The sequence below is a fragment of the Ctenopharyngodon idella genome, chromosome 21 (assembly GCF_019924925.1).
Source record: "Ctenopharyngodon idella isolate HZGC_01 chromosome 21, HZGC01, whole genome shotgun sequence".
NCBI classification, from domain to species: Eukaryota; Metazoa; Chordata; class Actinopteri; order Cypriniformes; family Xenocyprididae; genus Ctenopharyngodon; species Ctenopharyngodon idella.
The window spans coordinates 21,359,887-21,375,056 of record NC_067240.1 but is presented as its reverse complement, the minus strand read 5'-3'; the positions used below and the strand labels follow the sequence as shown (position 1 = coordinate 21,375,056).

General features: G+C 38.5%; 1 protein-coding gene across 1 annotated transcript in view; it reads left to right on the top strand.

Annotated features, from left to right (window-relative positions):
- elnb (elastin b) overlaps positions 1-14,361 on the top strand; it is a 29,116-nt gene extending 14,755 nt beyond the window's left edge. The window contains exons 45-58 of the mRNA XM_051878750.1: positions 55-360; positions 462-623; positions 5,989-6,039; positions 6,128-6,175; positions 6,298-6,456; positions 6,550-6,588; positions 6,698-6,865; positions 10,707-10,784; positions 11,205-11,252; positions 11,406-11,447; positions 11,592-11,657; positions 12,237-12,293; positions 12,426-12,482; positions 13,253-14,361. Of these exons, the coding sequence (XP_051734710.1) occupies positions 55-360; positions 462-623; positions 5,989-6,039; positions 6,128-6,175; positions 6,298-6,456; positions 6,550-6,588; positions 6,698-6,865; positions 10,707-10,784; positions 11,205-11,252; positions 11,406-11,447; positions 11,592-11,657; positions 12,237-12,293; positions 12,426-12,482; positions 13,253-13,299 (1,328 nt within the window). The 3' untranslated portion in view covers positions 13,300-14,361. The remainder of the gene's footprint in view (positions 1-54; positions 361-461; positions 624-5,988; positions 6,040-6,127; positions 6,176-6,297; positions 6,457-6,549; positions 6,589-6,697; positions 6,866-10,706; positions 10,785-11,204; positions 11,253-11,405; positions 11,448-11,591; positions 11,658-12,236; positions 12,294-12,425; positions 12,483-13,252) is intronic.
- Positions 14,362-15,170: the final 809 nt, after the last annotated feature.

Here is a 15,170-nt window from a genome sequence, read left to right as displayed (position 1 = left end):
TGCTTTTTCATTTGTAAAAAAAAAAATATAATAATTTTACATGTCTTACTGTAGGCATTGGAGGTGGAGCCATTGCTGGACGTGGAGATACTCCAGGCACTATTGAAGGAGGACCTGGAAGTGTAGGCAGTGGTCCAGGTGGAGTTGGTGGTGGGCCAGGTGGAGTTGGTGGAGTTGGTGGAGGACTGGGAGGGGTTGGTGGTGGACCAGGTGGAGTTGGTGGAGGACTGGGAGGAGTTGGTGGTGGGCCAGGAGGAGTTGGTGGAGTTCCAGGTGGTGTTGGTGGAGGACCAGGTGGAATTGGTGGAGGACTGGGAGGAGTTGGTGGAGGACCGGGAGGAGAAGTTAAACCTCCTAAAGGTGATTTACCATTAAAATCTTGATCTGTGAAATGTCTATTAGCTTTTCCTGTGCATGTTTGTAAAATGATAAATCTATTAATATCAACATGTTTATTCTAGTTTATGGTGGTACAGGTGGAACTGGAGCTCTGGGAGTTGGAGGTGTGGGTGGAATGGGTCCAGCTGGAGTGGGAGGAGTAGGACTTCTGCCTGGAGGTGGTGGTCTGCTACCAGGAGGTGGAGCTGCAGGCACAGGAGTTGGGGCGCAGAAACCAGGCAAAAGTAATCACAGCACTGATCAGATCAACAAACATTTTATTGCGCAATATTAAATATATTTAAAGTCCCCCTGTAGTCAATAATTTTATCCCTCTTATTTGATCACCACAATTACATATTTAAACATTTTTTCCTGTGAATCTTCATGCCTTAAAATAGCTTGAATGTAACTCTACACCCTTGCCTTATTTAGTATACGCGGACATATGAATATGCTAATTAGCCCTGCCTCCACTAACTCGCACAAGCTCAGAGATCTGCTCGTCAACTTACTGAGGTAAAAGTTGCACAATGGTATCATTCCCTTTCGAAAGGGAACTCGCACTGTGTCCTGAGATACTATGGGGGAACGCCTATACTACTAGTGTGACCGGGAAGTATAAAAGGGGCGGCTAGAGAACATGTCACCCTCTTCTTCATCTTCAGGGACTGTTTTGCTGAAGGATATTCTGACGACAAAATAGCAAGTGACAAGCGCTTTAGGAAGTGTGCCGATCTGTGTCCGAGGTTTCTGACACCTGATGACACACACGACCTGTGCGTTTCCTGTCTGGGTGTAGTGCCATGGCCAGGCACGAGCTGGAAGAGACCGCTTGTGGAAGGCTGGACAAGCGGTTTCTGGTCACAATCCACCAGCTCCTGTGAGCCATCCATTCCTTCCTGATCTCCATGCTGAGATCCAGAAGGCATGGTAGAACCTGTATTCTGCTCGCATTATTTGGTATCAGCATTCAAATTATGCAAACATCGAGGGGATGCGCGAGTGCAGGTATGTGTCGATGCCTCCTATTGAAGAGACGTTTGTGAGCTATCTCTCGCTAGGAGAGACACAGACACTAAAACCTCCGACCCTGCCATCTAAGCCACTTAAAACAAGTAGACCTGCTGAAAGACTTGGACATGTGAGTAAGTCATGCCAATAAAGCACTCCAATGCCAATGAATTTGACTCCGGGCCACCAAGCAGACTGCCTCCATGGTCGGTGGCAGCAATGGCAATGGTGGCCACCGAGAGACATCCATGGGTGAACCTGGTGAGCATCAGGGAGAAAGAAAAGGCATTTCTTCTTGGTTCCCCTGGTTTCGCCCTCTGAATTATTCTGCACATCCGTCAATGCGGTGGTCATAAACTTCAGAGAGGCGAAGGCGCGCTCAGCCTGGACAGGGCCAAAGAGAGAGCATCGCCTCTCGTGCACCTCCACTGTCTAGGAGCAGGTAACGAAGAAGGCGTGACTTGAGGAAGAAGAAGCAGGACCTCAGGGAAGTGATTCAGTACAGGCGCGACCAGCGTCCTGGAACTGGTAGAGGCAGAAACATCGCCTCCTTCCCTTTGAGGTTTAATACATCTACCCTTTCCTTCTTCCTTCCCCCTCTGCACATTTCACAACATCAGGTCCTGGGGCTGGATCGATGATGAGAAATTAAATATCTGATGGTCTGGCTTGGGTTCCTCATAAAAAATAAATAAATGTTTCAAAAAACACGCACAAACATAAGAGCGTGGCAGGCCTCCTCTCTTAATATGAGAGTTTCACTTCTGAGGCTTCTGTTCTCCATATAACAGGTATGAGCTTTGTCACATCTCCTCCCAATAGTGAGAGTAGTTTTACAGAGATCTCAGTTCCCTGAAGCTTCGTTATTTAAGTAAAAAGCCTGGTTGATGGCATTTTTTTAGCCTCCTCTAGCTGGCATCTAGGAGGTAAAAGCGTAGTTAGGTAATTCCTTTTTTTAAAAAAAAGGGGGATATAGTTGGCCTCCGTTCCCTAGAGCCTCTTTATTTAATAAGAAGCATATATGGGTGTGTTCCTTAATTTATACCTAGCAAAAAAAAAAAAAAAAAAACATTGAGATACAGCATTCAGTAGCTGGAGATGCGTTTAGCTACTTCCTTTTTAGATATTGTACATTTTGGATTTGACTGGCATGCTCAGGTTGAGCTAGACTGATAGTCCTCTCGCTTTAGTGGGTTATTGTGTGGAGTATATTGCTCCCTAGAGCTTTAAGCATAAGCCCCCGGAAGGCGGTCTGGCGGAAGCTAGACATTTTACTTCATAACTTGTTAAATATGGATATTTTTTTTACACAAACACATCACTTCAGCATGTGTATATCGTTCCCCATAGTGTCTCAGGACGCGGTGCGAGTTCCCTTTCGAAAGGGAATGTCTCGGGTAACGACTGTAACCCTGGTTCCCTGAGAACAGGGAACGAGACACTGCATCTTGTGGCCATGACTCCGGCCTGCATGGTCCCTTCAGATGAAGAAGTGGATGACATGTTCTCTAGGTGCCCCTTTTATACTTTCCAGTCGCACTAGTAGTGATGTCATGGCTGTCGCCCGGCCAATACAATTGTTGTGATTTTACAGTGCTTCAGCCATCAGTCACACTGAGACGTTCCCTCTAGCGTCTCAGGACGCAGTGGCTGTTTCTCAATATGCATTCTTAAATGATCTTGCGTCCTTGTGTTCTTGCTCTACCTCATCATCAACCGTCGAAGTTCAGTTCCAATACTCGAGGATGCAAGAAAGTACCCAGATGCAAGAAAGTACCCGGATGGGTTTCATGTGATGTCACTGTAACCCCGAACAACAATTTTATTCGATCCCAAAGGAGTTAGATCGGCAGAATTGTTGGCTTCAATCAGAAGGGACCACACCACTGGTAGCCAAACAGCAATGCACAACATTAATAACTGCAGGGACTGTAATTTACATAACATTATAATGAGAACACTATTGTAATAAAACGTGAATTCTCTGTTGTTGTTGTTTCAGCGTGTTGTTGGTTGGAAGAGCGCGTCTACTGGAGTTAAACATTGATTACATAACTTAGTTCAAGCATCACTTGTGCATTAGCGTCATTTTGTGCAGATAAAACTCGTAATATTAAATTTAATAAGTATAAATATCTGATTAATCTCATAAAGGATGTGTTTTGTTGAGGTAAATAACCCGCAGAGCTTTATTGTACTGATGATCATCTATAGCTTCAGCGCAAGCGCTCAAAAAGTAACGCAAAACATTAATAACTATGATTGGGACGGTCTTCTTATACATGACATTATAACATACTATTGTAATTTAACGTTGTGAATTCTTTGGGCTTAGTTGCTGTGTTTCGGAGTTACAGGAAGAACACATCCATAACAGGAGCTACATTATTGACTATATACGTTACTTAGTTCAAGTTCATCTGTGCGTGATTTTGTGCAAATACTAGTTGTAATATTATTTTTATTTTGTATAAATATCTGAATTATCTTATATAGGATGTGTTCCTTTGAGTAAATTAACCTTCCGTTTACGGGTTTTGATTCTCTTCAGCTTCAGCGTGCGCAGCTCAAACAGCAATGATTAATAATCATTAAAAATGTTTACTACTGTAATATTAAAACTGTTTCATATCAAAAACATTAATGCATTATTTTTAATAACTAGCACTTACATTGTTCTCGTATTATTGTCATCAACACATGGTTTGATTAATAATAAGGATCACGAACAATAACAGATTTTTTCCTCAAATCATCTCATTTTGATAACAACATTACTGTTTGAGCTATGCGCGCTGAATGAACATCTGTAAACTTAAGCACTTTGCTAGACTCAACGGAACACATACTATATAGGGTAATTCATATATATTTATACAAGATAAACATAATATTACAACTTATATTTGCACAAAATCATGCACGCATGAACTTGAACTAAGTAACATAGTCAGAATAGCTCCTGTTGTGGTTGTGTTCTTCCTGTAACAACACGCTGAAACACAGCAACTAGAATTCACAACATTTTAATACAATAGTGTATACAATTAAAATGTTATTAATATGAACATATTAATAACATTTTAATCGTAGATAATGTTTTGTGTTGCTGTTTGAGCGCTCGCGCTGGAGCTAAAGATGATCATCAATACAATGAACCGCTGCTGTGTTAGTTGCCATCTCAGACACAAATATGGCAGCGGGCACAGCGGAAGTGACGTCTTTGAAACCCATGGATTGAGGATGCATCGAATGCAGACTTGAGAGAATCGAACCGTTAAAAATCCCAGAAGACGCTGCGGGCGGTTGACATACGGAAGCCTGCAAGCTTTAAAGTTCTCGTTCTCAATTATGAGATTGCCGCTACAAGCTCGCAAATACGTGACGGCTCGTGAAGGTAAAGGTATTTGTCCGTTTGTTTTGCTTAATTTTAATAAAGTGATAACCTGAAGAAAGCCTGCAGTATTTTTATTGACATATAAAAATAATCTTAACATTGACAAAGCATAGGTAACACAAAGGCTGCTCATTTTCATAAATACACGCGGTAAAATAAAAAAATATATACAATTTTATGAAAATGTCTATAATAATATGATATAAGTGTTTTAATAGGCTATGACATTTGTTTGTGATGTTATGTTGCATTTATTGTGCATTAGCCGCTACTTATAATATGCTGAGACGGTCAAGATCGCAGCACATCTCAATTCTCACAATGATGCGTTCTGTGTCCTCGCGTCCTTCCGAGTTCGCTCTTTCAAGGTCGCCTGGCAAGACCGGACTCCACGAGAACGCAAGTCCGTTCTCTGCGTTCTTGGAATTGAGAAACAGCCAGTGTCTCGTTCCCTGTTCTCAGGTAACCAGGGTTACAGTCGTAACTCGAGGTTTTTTTTTCTTCTTTTTTTAACATTGTCGGACACATAACGGTAATTAATATGATTAGTCTTTTGCTTGACTACTTTATCAAACAGCTAATAATTACACAAACCATGTTCCCGTTCGCGAGTCAGACAGCTGTCTTCTAAAAATCAGTATCCTTAGAAACGCTTAGAACGTCAGTGGAGAAAGGCATAGTCCATCATAACATAGTAATATACATTATGTACCCGCTATATTGTTAAATCTACCCGACTTTTCATATCAACAGAAAAATATACCGGGATGACCTTCTCTTGAGACTCCCCTGCTTCAGATAGCGTCATAGTTAATGATATGCTCAAGCCCGCCGCCAGCACGTCAGAAACACCAGCGATTTCAAAGCACGCTTTTGAAACTGTCTTTAGATCACTGCAGTTTTAAAGAGAAAATACTCTGCAATGGTGTTGACTTATGAATTTGCACATGGTTTGTCTTAAAGCATATTAAAAACACCATAGACGAAAACAACATTAAAAACTTGATTTTCAACACGGGGGACTTTAAATGCAAAATTAATGATTAAATAAAATTTAAACAAAACAAAATTAATGAACACTTAAATATCTCAAGAATTGTTTTGGAAAAACTATTAAGTTTTACATAATGTGCATTTATTGGCCTTCAGTTTGAAGCTTAACATTTGCAATAGACTTAGGCTTTGTAAATCTATTGCAGGTTATGGTGGAGCTGGAAGTTTAGGAGCCAGTGGGATCCTACCAGGAACCGGTAACTCAAAAAAGTTACCATATTCCTGATATTTTATGCACCAGTTTTGTTGTGGTGAGAACTATTTTTTTTTTTTTTTTTTTTGCAGGCCTCAGGTTCCCCAGTGGGGCTGCAGTGGGCAGCAAACAAGGGAAAGGTGTCAGAAAACATTCTTGCTATTCCACAATTCTTATAATAAAAATGCAGTTTGGTTGTATTTTATACACATGGACTGAACTGGAAAGACTGTTAAATAACTCTTTATCACTTTGATCAAAGTTTATGGGGCAGCAGGCACACTAGGTGGGCTTGGAGGCCCAGACGGATATGGAGCAGGACCCGGTGGCTATGGAGGTGGTCCAGGTGGTTACGGTGGTGGCCCGGGCGGTTATGGTGGTGGCCCAGGCAGTGCTGGTGGTCTTGGAGGGCCTGGACTAGGTGGTACATTTCTCAAGTGTTTACACGTTTCATACCATATTTCCCTTACAATTTTTTACATTTAAATATTCAAATATTTATTTGTTTTTTAAGGGCTTGGTTATGGTCCTGGCGCATTAAAACCACCAAAAAGTATGTAAAACTCATTAAATGATCACTTTAATGATGCAATAACCAATCCTTAGACAAAATTCATAATCAGAAAAACATTTGATTCATTAATTTTTTTTTGTGTTATCAGGCTATGGAAGAGCTGGAACACTAGGTGGGGCTGGAAGAGGAGGAATTGGTGGAGGTCTTGGCGGAGGTCTAGGAGTTGGACCGGGTGGTGCTGGTGGCATTGGTGGTGGTCTAGGAGTTGGACCAGGAGGTGTTGGGGGAGGTCCTGGAGGAGTTGGAGTGGGTGGAGGTATCATGCAATTTAATATACATTAAACATAAGTTTGACAGTAGTGCAAAAATTGGATGAAATTTGATTAAATGTTTTCTTAGAACAATGCAATTATAATTAGATGTCAGTAGTAATTATAAATGCATGACAAGATCTATTGCAAATGCCGAAAACAGCCGAGCGCCTGGAGGCGTGACGTGTGAGCGGAGATAGAGTGACGAGCTATCACGAGCACGTGCAGCTTTTGTGTAGAGATCGGCTGCAAGCTGTCAATGGTCAGCTAAACAGATGTATTTAAACACACACAATACACCATCGCATTATCCCTGGATAACTTTTGAATCACTATCCACCTTATTCCTACGCCCCATGACGCTTTGCACGAATTATGGGTGTAACTTCCGTTAAGCTGTAAACAGTCAGTGAAAGGCTCGCTCTATGAATGCAATAATACGTTTTTTTTTAAACTGGGTTCAATGAGATGACATTATTCTACTCACCCTTCAGCCAACGAACATTAAAAGGACATTTAAAAGTGTAAAAGCATCAACAAGGTACTTTCAACAGGCCATGAAAAAGCGCAGTTCTTTCCACAGCAATAACGGACGGGTTAAATATAACTAGTGATATATATATCTGTATTATGTAATATTTTGCCTTACTAAAAAAATGTACATGAACTTCAGCATTGCCTGATACTATTTCAAAGCGATTTTTACAGATAATATATTGTATTTACCTGTGAAAACAAACCTGGAAAGAGACATGAGGCTTTGAGGAGAAAAACGAGAGATTCGTGCATTCGAGTAAATTATTAATGGGATCACAAATGTGCAGTATATGTTGTCCTTTTTCATACTATTACAGCGGCATGCAAAGGGAAAAAAGAAAATAATCACGAGGATAGAAAGCAGCAACTGAAAAGAGCTCTTGCCATAGATATTCTTGTTATAACATGTTATATTAAAATACTAAGCGTTACGTTATTCTCACGATGTCTGAAAATAAAACGAAAATGAAATGAAAGAAAAACTGACAGCTCATTCAGTCATTCTGACGGATAAGCTTTATTTGTAGGGCAACCTTATGATTTGAAATGATTCGTTTCAGTCTTTTAAAATGGAAGTTCCCCAAACCGGAAGTGCAACCCATAATTCGAAACACAGTAGGCTAGTCAGGAATAAGGTGGATAATGAATATAGCGTATAGTGAATGATGAATAACGAATTTATGAATTCACTATGTTCGTGTTGTTTACATTATATGCACTTAGGCGCCTATTGCCAACAAAACAGACAGTTGAAGCAGTTTTACCCACCACCAGTGACTGCTTCATCTTTCAGTTTCAAACGATCTGTAAATCCAGCGTGGAACTGGGCCTTGTTTATGAAACCATAAGCTCTGATCCTGAGGGCTCGAGCAGCCTCGGAAAAACACGAGATATTCTCCATTCATTTTAACCAATAAAAAAGTTATTAAAGTTATTAAAACTATCAGTTTCTGTGGTTATTTTAATAACAAATGTTGAGAGCGCATCAATGTATTGCGTGAGCACAAAAATCTCAGCTCTACTTAATGCTGGGTTCTTTGGGAAGCAAGGTTATCTTTCCCTCACAACCAAAAACACACTTCTTTGGTGACATTGTTGATTTCGTGAAGTCCTGTGACGTGTGCAGCGCTGCCGACAACTTCTGTAAACCCAAACGCGCGTTGATGGGCGTGCACCTGCTCTCGCTCTGGTCGACATGTCCGGGAGAAGTGCCCGTACAAGGAATTCCACCCCCGTTTACATCACTCAGGCCCATACTCGAAAAAAAAAAAAAAAAAGACCCTGAATCCTGTAAGGATTTGGAAGAGAATTGTTGGCACAGAAATTCTCCGTCATTCGTCCAACTCGTGTTTTGAAACTTTGGCCATGTTTAGCATGAGAATCCAACTCTTTAACAGTGTAAATAAGTCAGAATACATGAAATAGCATTATACCCCCCCTTTAAGTATTAACGTAATTGTGACTAATTATTACAATATCATTACATTAGCTTTAGGGGCTGAATTTATATTCACCATGAATAAATCTACTAATCTGGCTTGGATGATGGTAGAGAGGAAGACCTTGTGAAAAAGTTGTTTCGCAATGTTCTTCAAATCCTAAAAGTATGTATTAAAAAAACGTTACTTATGTTAATGAAATAAAAGGCCACATACATTTTTGTAAAAAGAATACACTTTCATAACTATGCTTCTGTAATGTCAAATGAAAAGTTTTACTTTAAATCACATTTTAATAATATACACAAGTTGAGAAGATTTGTTTGGAAAAAATGCAACTGAAACACTACTGACATCACCTTTATTTATATAGCTCTTATACAGATTGTTTCAATGCAGCTTTACAGTGATAACAGGAAAATGATTAAATGATGCAACAGTACAACTGTACAGAGCTGTACAGCAGTTCTAAAAGAAAATAGTGTCATTGTTCAGCTGAAGTCATTTCAGCGTTGATTCAGTTCTGTTGTAAAGATCCTCATTTATTAAATTAGTTCATTTCATTTATAAAGTAGTTCTGCAGAAAACAGTGATGTCATCGTCCAGCTCAGGTCAGTTCTCATCCCATAGTGTCAGTGCAGTCAAATCAATAATATTGCTGAATATAAGTGTCCCCAACTAAGCAAGCCAGAGGCGACAGTAGCAAGGAACCCAAACTCCATCAGGTGACAGAATGGAGAAAAAAACCTTGGGAGAACCAGGCTCAGTCAGGGGGCCAGTTCTCCTTTGGCCAACGAACAAACACGGTGTGATTATGATTCAGGCTGCATCACAAGTCAGAAATCAGATTGTGGATCGGTAGCATTCAAATATTTCATCCAGTTCCTTTTGCTTGAAGATTGGATTCATCACACCAGTATGAAGGCGAAGCTGGTCATAGGTCTGTGCAGAGGACTTGTCTGGTTCTTTTGGTCTTTGCTGAGGATCTGTGCCGATGGCTGTCGTGTCGACGAGGCCTTCACAGGGGATTGGCTAGTTGACAGGATCTCTATTGACATTCAGGGCTGCATTGTGGTCATGTCTAGGTGCAGGTCCAACATCTGATCTGGATACGGACCAGATACAGCTGACAACGGTAACCTCAGGTGTTATGGGAAGTGTTTCCGGTTGACCTATGCAGCCTAACAATCCTTTAACAGATATGAAAATATAAATTGATAATGTGTTATGTGTATGCCAGGTTAAAGAGATGTGTTTTTTAGTCTAGATTTAAACTGACAGAGTGTGTCTGTCAAGGCTACAAAGACTGCTTCAGAGTTTATGTGCTAAATAGGAAAATGATATACCGCCTGCAGTTTATTTTGATATTCTAGGTTTTATCAACTGGCCAGAATTCTGAGATCGCAATAGACGTGAAGGACTATAATGCGTTAAGAGGTCACTCAAGTACTGGGGAGCTAAACCATTTAGTGCTTTCTAATTAGCAAGTTTTTAAAATGTATATGATTTTTAATAGAGAGCCAATGCAGTGTTGACAGAACCAGGCTAATATGGTCATATTTCCTGGTTCTAGTAAGAACCCTAGCTGCTGCATTTTGGACCAGCTGGAGTTTGTTTATTAAGCATGCAGGGCAACTACCCAGTAGAGCATTACAATAATCTAGCCTTGAGGTCACGAACGCATGAACTAACTTTTCTGCATTTGTCATTGAGAGCATATGTTGTAATTTAGATATATTTTTAAGATGCAAGAATGCGGTTTTTACAGATGCTAGAAATGTGGCTTTCAAATGAAAGATTGCTATCACTTTACCATCATGTGATAATGATGATTATGTAAATCTCACTTCACATGTTGATTTTATTGTAGGGTACGGAGGTTTAGGTGGAGCTGGAGGCGTGGGGGGTCTTGGAGGAGGAGCTGGAAGCCCAGTAGGAACCGGTGGAGGTAAAGTTTCTGTTAAGGATACAAACCTATGTATTCAGCATCATCACTTGAGATTATTTCATTGGTAGGAATGAAAGTTATGTTTGAAACAATTTTCATTTTATTGATTTTAATGAGAAAAACAGAAAAAATGCACACCAAACAAATGCAAAGTTCAATGTCCATTAAACAAGATTTTTACTGAAGATTTACATGAAGTGAAAACAAAATTGGATGGACTTTTTTGTTTGTTTGTTTTTTGGGTATATGCACAGTCACATTTATGTTAGTGCACTTTGATATTTTGTTTTCACTTTTTATATAAATCTTCAGTAAAAATCTTGTTCAATGGACCTTGAACTTTGCATTTGTTTATTGCATTTGTTTCATATTTTTTTTGGCTTATTCATTTTAATAACAATGGCTCATGGTTGGTGTCAGGTCTCAGGTACCCAGGAGGAGCAGGAACAGGGAAACCTGGTAAATCAGGTAAATTCACTTAATTTACTGCACGATTTTTGTCAAATTCTTATTCATTTCTCTCACCAACTGAATGAGCATACATTGCATGTAAAATTTGCTGGTTGGTTGCCATCAGATAGATGGATTTTATTTACTTGTCTTTGTTTCAATGTCTTAAAGGCTTTGGCACGAGTGCCTTGGGTGGTCAGGGCTATCAGCCAGGTGAGCCATTATATCTTTCCTCAGTTCTCTTTGGGGAAATGGGCTTATCCACACCTTCTATTGTCCTCTCAGTTGAATTTATGAAGCATTTTGAAAGAGCAGATATCAAGAGACAGAGTTACAGTAGATCTGTTTATCTTGCAGGTGGTGGAGTCCCTAGATATGGGACTGGTGTAGGTCCACGTGCTGGATATCAACAGCCATATCCAGGTAAACTAAGGGAAACATTGAGGCAACTTTAATGTGCACATCATAACAACTAAAAAGGATTTGAGAAAGCCTCAGCCATCTTTTAGATGTTATTTACATGATGAACAGATTTAAATGGTAAACAAAGCTCAAATGTGCTTGCTCAACACACAATAACTAATGAGGTTTGTTCTAGTGTGTCATACCATATTTGATGTGCTCTATGAATGTGCGCTTAATCGATTTTTAGATGTAAATAAAAGGTTGAAATAAATCTGTTCATCATAAAAAGCAACATTGTGTCTTCAGAAGACTTGGATGAAGCGGCTCAATTAAATTATTTTGATGCTTCATAAAGAGATTGTAAAAGCACCTTGGGAGCGATTTGGGGTTAGCTGCCTTGCTCAAGGGCATCTCAGTTGTTTTCTGCTGGTATTGAGAATCAAACCTGCAACCTTCAGGTTACCAGTCTGACTCTCTAACCATTAGGCCATGGCTGCCCAAATGTCTGCAGAGTGATGTTTTCTTGTACCAATGTGTTTTAATAATCAGTGTGGTTTAGACTAGTGATTAATGAAAAGTTCTGATGTTGTTTTGTAGGTTATGGTGGCACTGGTGCAGGGGGACCTGGAAGTGCTCCACTTACACCTCAGCAATGTAAGAGCTATTACAGCAAACTCATTGTTTTTAGCTAGTATTTCAAATGCAGCACATGATAAAATTAATGTTTGGCCTAGACCTGTACATTATCCATAGCCATGCATTTAAATGTGTGTTGTATGATTACAGCAAAAGCAGCCAAATATGCAGCTCTTCAAGGCTTTCTAGGTGCAGGAGGCTACAGAGGTACGTAAGCAGATATAATGGCACTTCTCTCAATCTTTTTTATGGTCCATACTGCAATAACCTGTCAAAAAACAATGACTTTTAGTTGTATATATTTCATGTTTTACTAAACCAAATAAAATCAAACCATCAAACACTGATTCGGCTTTAAAATCAAAATGAATTCAACATTTACTTACTTTACACATTCGTTGTCTTATTATAAATGACTCTTCATGTTACAAAATGTATGTCTACTATAAATGAGTTGCACACAAGTTTTATATTGACGTCAAGGCTAAATAGAAAGTATGAGCCAAAATACCATAGTAGTTTATGGGAACAGTGTCGTAATCAGGGTTATTATAGATAACTAAAAATTTCTTGAAATAAAATTAAAAAAAAAAAAAAAAAAAAAAAAAAAACCTTAAACTTATTTTCTTCTTTATTAAAATTATTCAGTTCATATTTCTAGTTACCAAGGCAATATTTCTAATTTTCATTTAACTTGATGGACTAAAATAACTAAAACTAAAACTGAAATAAAAATTAATAAATCTATATAGACATATAAAATAATAATAATAATAATGTCAAAAACACAGCTTAATTACTAAAACTTTAACTAAAAATAAAACGAAAACTGAAAATTTAAAATAAAAAACAATTATTCATAAAAAATTATAATAGTATCTCGATACTAAACTAACACTGGTTGTAGTTTGAATAAAATATGTAAACATGACACTGTTACCAATATGTTGCTATATTGAGTGTGTCTTTTCCTGTAGGTGGCGCAGGATGCCAAGGCAAATACTGTGGAAGGAGGAGGAAGTGAGAAACCAGCAGATAGAAGTGACCTCATAAACAAGTGGTGCTACTGCCTGATCTCAAATGCACTTTTTTACAGTTTAAAAGTGCCTCATATAATATGTGAGAGAGATTTGGATTTGCATTTTAAAGGATTTTTTCAGCCGTATGATTAGATGTGATGTGAACCTCACAAGGCACTCTTTGCACTGCCTAACTCCCTTAAACATTTTCTTTACAAATTTAACATGATTGCTTGATTTTTTTTTTATCAGACATTTCAGACATTTTACCATTTAATGCTCCATCTTAAACTGCTGCAGATCCAGCTGTGCATCTCTTATGGTTTTGCTGCAGTTGCTCACTTACACACTTGTTGAATATTCAGACATGTCGTCTAGGGACATTTCGCTGCTATTTCAGGATGAACTTACGGTGGGGGAAAGCAGTGTCATTTTCTGGCTATGCATCAAATAGTAAAGGGAGCCTCTTCTCTTTCTAGCTGTATGCATAAGACTTAATGAATGGATATTTTGTCTTTTCCAGCATCTTCAGTTTTTCATAGTATAGTCACACAAAGGAATGGGATCTAGGCATGCAAATTTTAGTCTTACATGAACAAAATGCTTGTCGTTACTGCAGTAGACAGCATCAGTACTGAGGATTACAAGCTGTCTTCAAAGATACCTCAGGAACTTGAAGCAGTTTCTTTTCTAGTATCCTGACCCTAGTAAAACATTGTTTTTGTTTGTATGTTTGTTTTAACATAACTCGTATTAAATTAAAATGTTGGGTTCTTAAGAGTATCTAAGCATTTAACCTAACTCATTTTGGGGTTTGTAAGCATTGTGTTTTGTGAATGATGTAGGCTATCTGTGTTTGTATAAGTGCAACTATTCAAATGTGACCTGAAAGTATGATAAAAGCAATTCATAGTGAATCTTCTCTCATTGTTTACCTTTGTTCTTCACATTTATGCACTTGTTACTTTTGTGAAAGTCCAACCAGTTCACATGTTTGTATGAACTTTAATTTTATTCGGGCCTTTTATCCATCATTTACATTTCTAAAAATAAACTGTAAAACCAAAGCATGTTTTTGTTTTTACTCACAATCTACTATGCTATGTTAGCCACATGACATGGTAGGCTACTTGCGGAAAATCCAAAAAATGAGATTCAAACAATAAGACTAAACGAGTTGAGCTATATAACAATGATTAGTTTTCTGTCAATAAATGCACCCAAACAGTTGTTCCATTGTTTAATAAAACATAAAATATATTAAAGCGTCTTTGGTGTTTCCATGGTTTCTACAAAATAAAACCGGAAATCGAGTGTAACGCGGTTATGTCATTGATAGGCGACGCACGGACACGGTCCGTGTCCTGGTTAAAATTGCTTATTTCTCTGGATTTAAACATTCTTGGAAACATAAGAGATAATGTAAGTAGGCTACACAAGTCAACAAAATATAACACTGTTCTAGTGGTTTTTGGATATTTTAATCCAAAAGTCTTACATATTTTGCCTTTAATGTTAGTTAATAAAAAATGCAACTGTTCATTGTTAGTTCATGTTAACTCAGGTCCATTAAATAATAACAGATACAACTTTAACATTAACTAAGGTTTAGAAGTGTTTTTCATTTTTAGTGAACGTTAACTAATGTAGTTTACAATAAGGTTCTATTTGTTAGTAGTTATTAGTTAAGAGTTTTCCATAATACTTTCAGTCCCTATGTATTATACCAGATATAATTCTGTTAGCCAACATTCTTTCGAGAAAAGGAAATTGCTTCTCTGGTTCCACTCCTGAATGTAAGTGGTCCAGAAACAAATGTGTGGTGAGGAATACACTTACAAAAACCCTCTTCATGAAGGAGTGGGATTTAAATGCA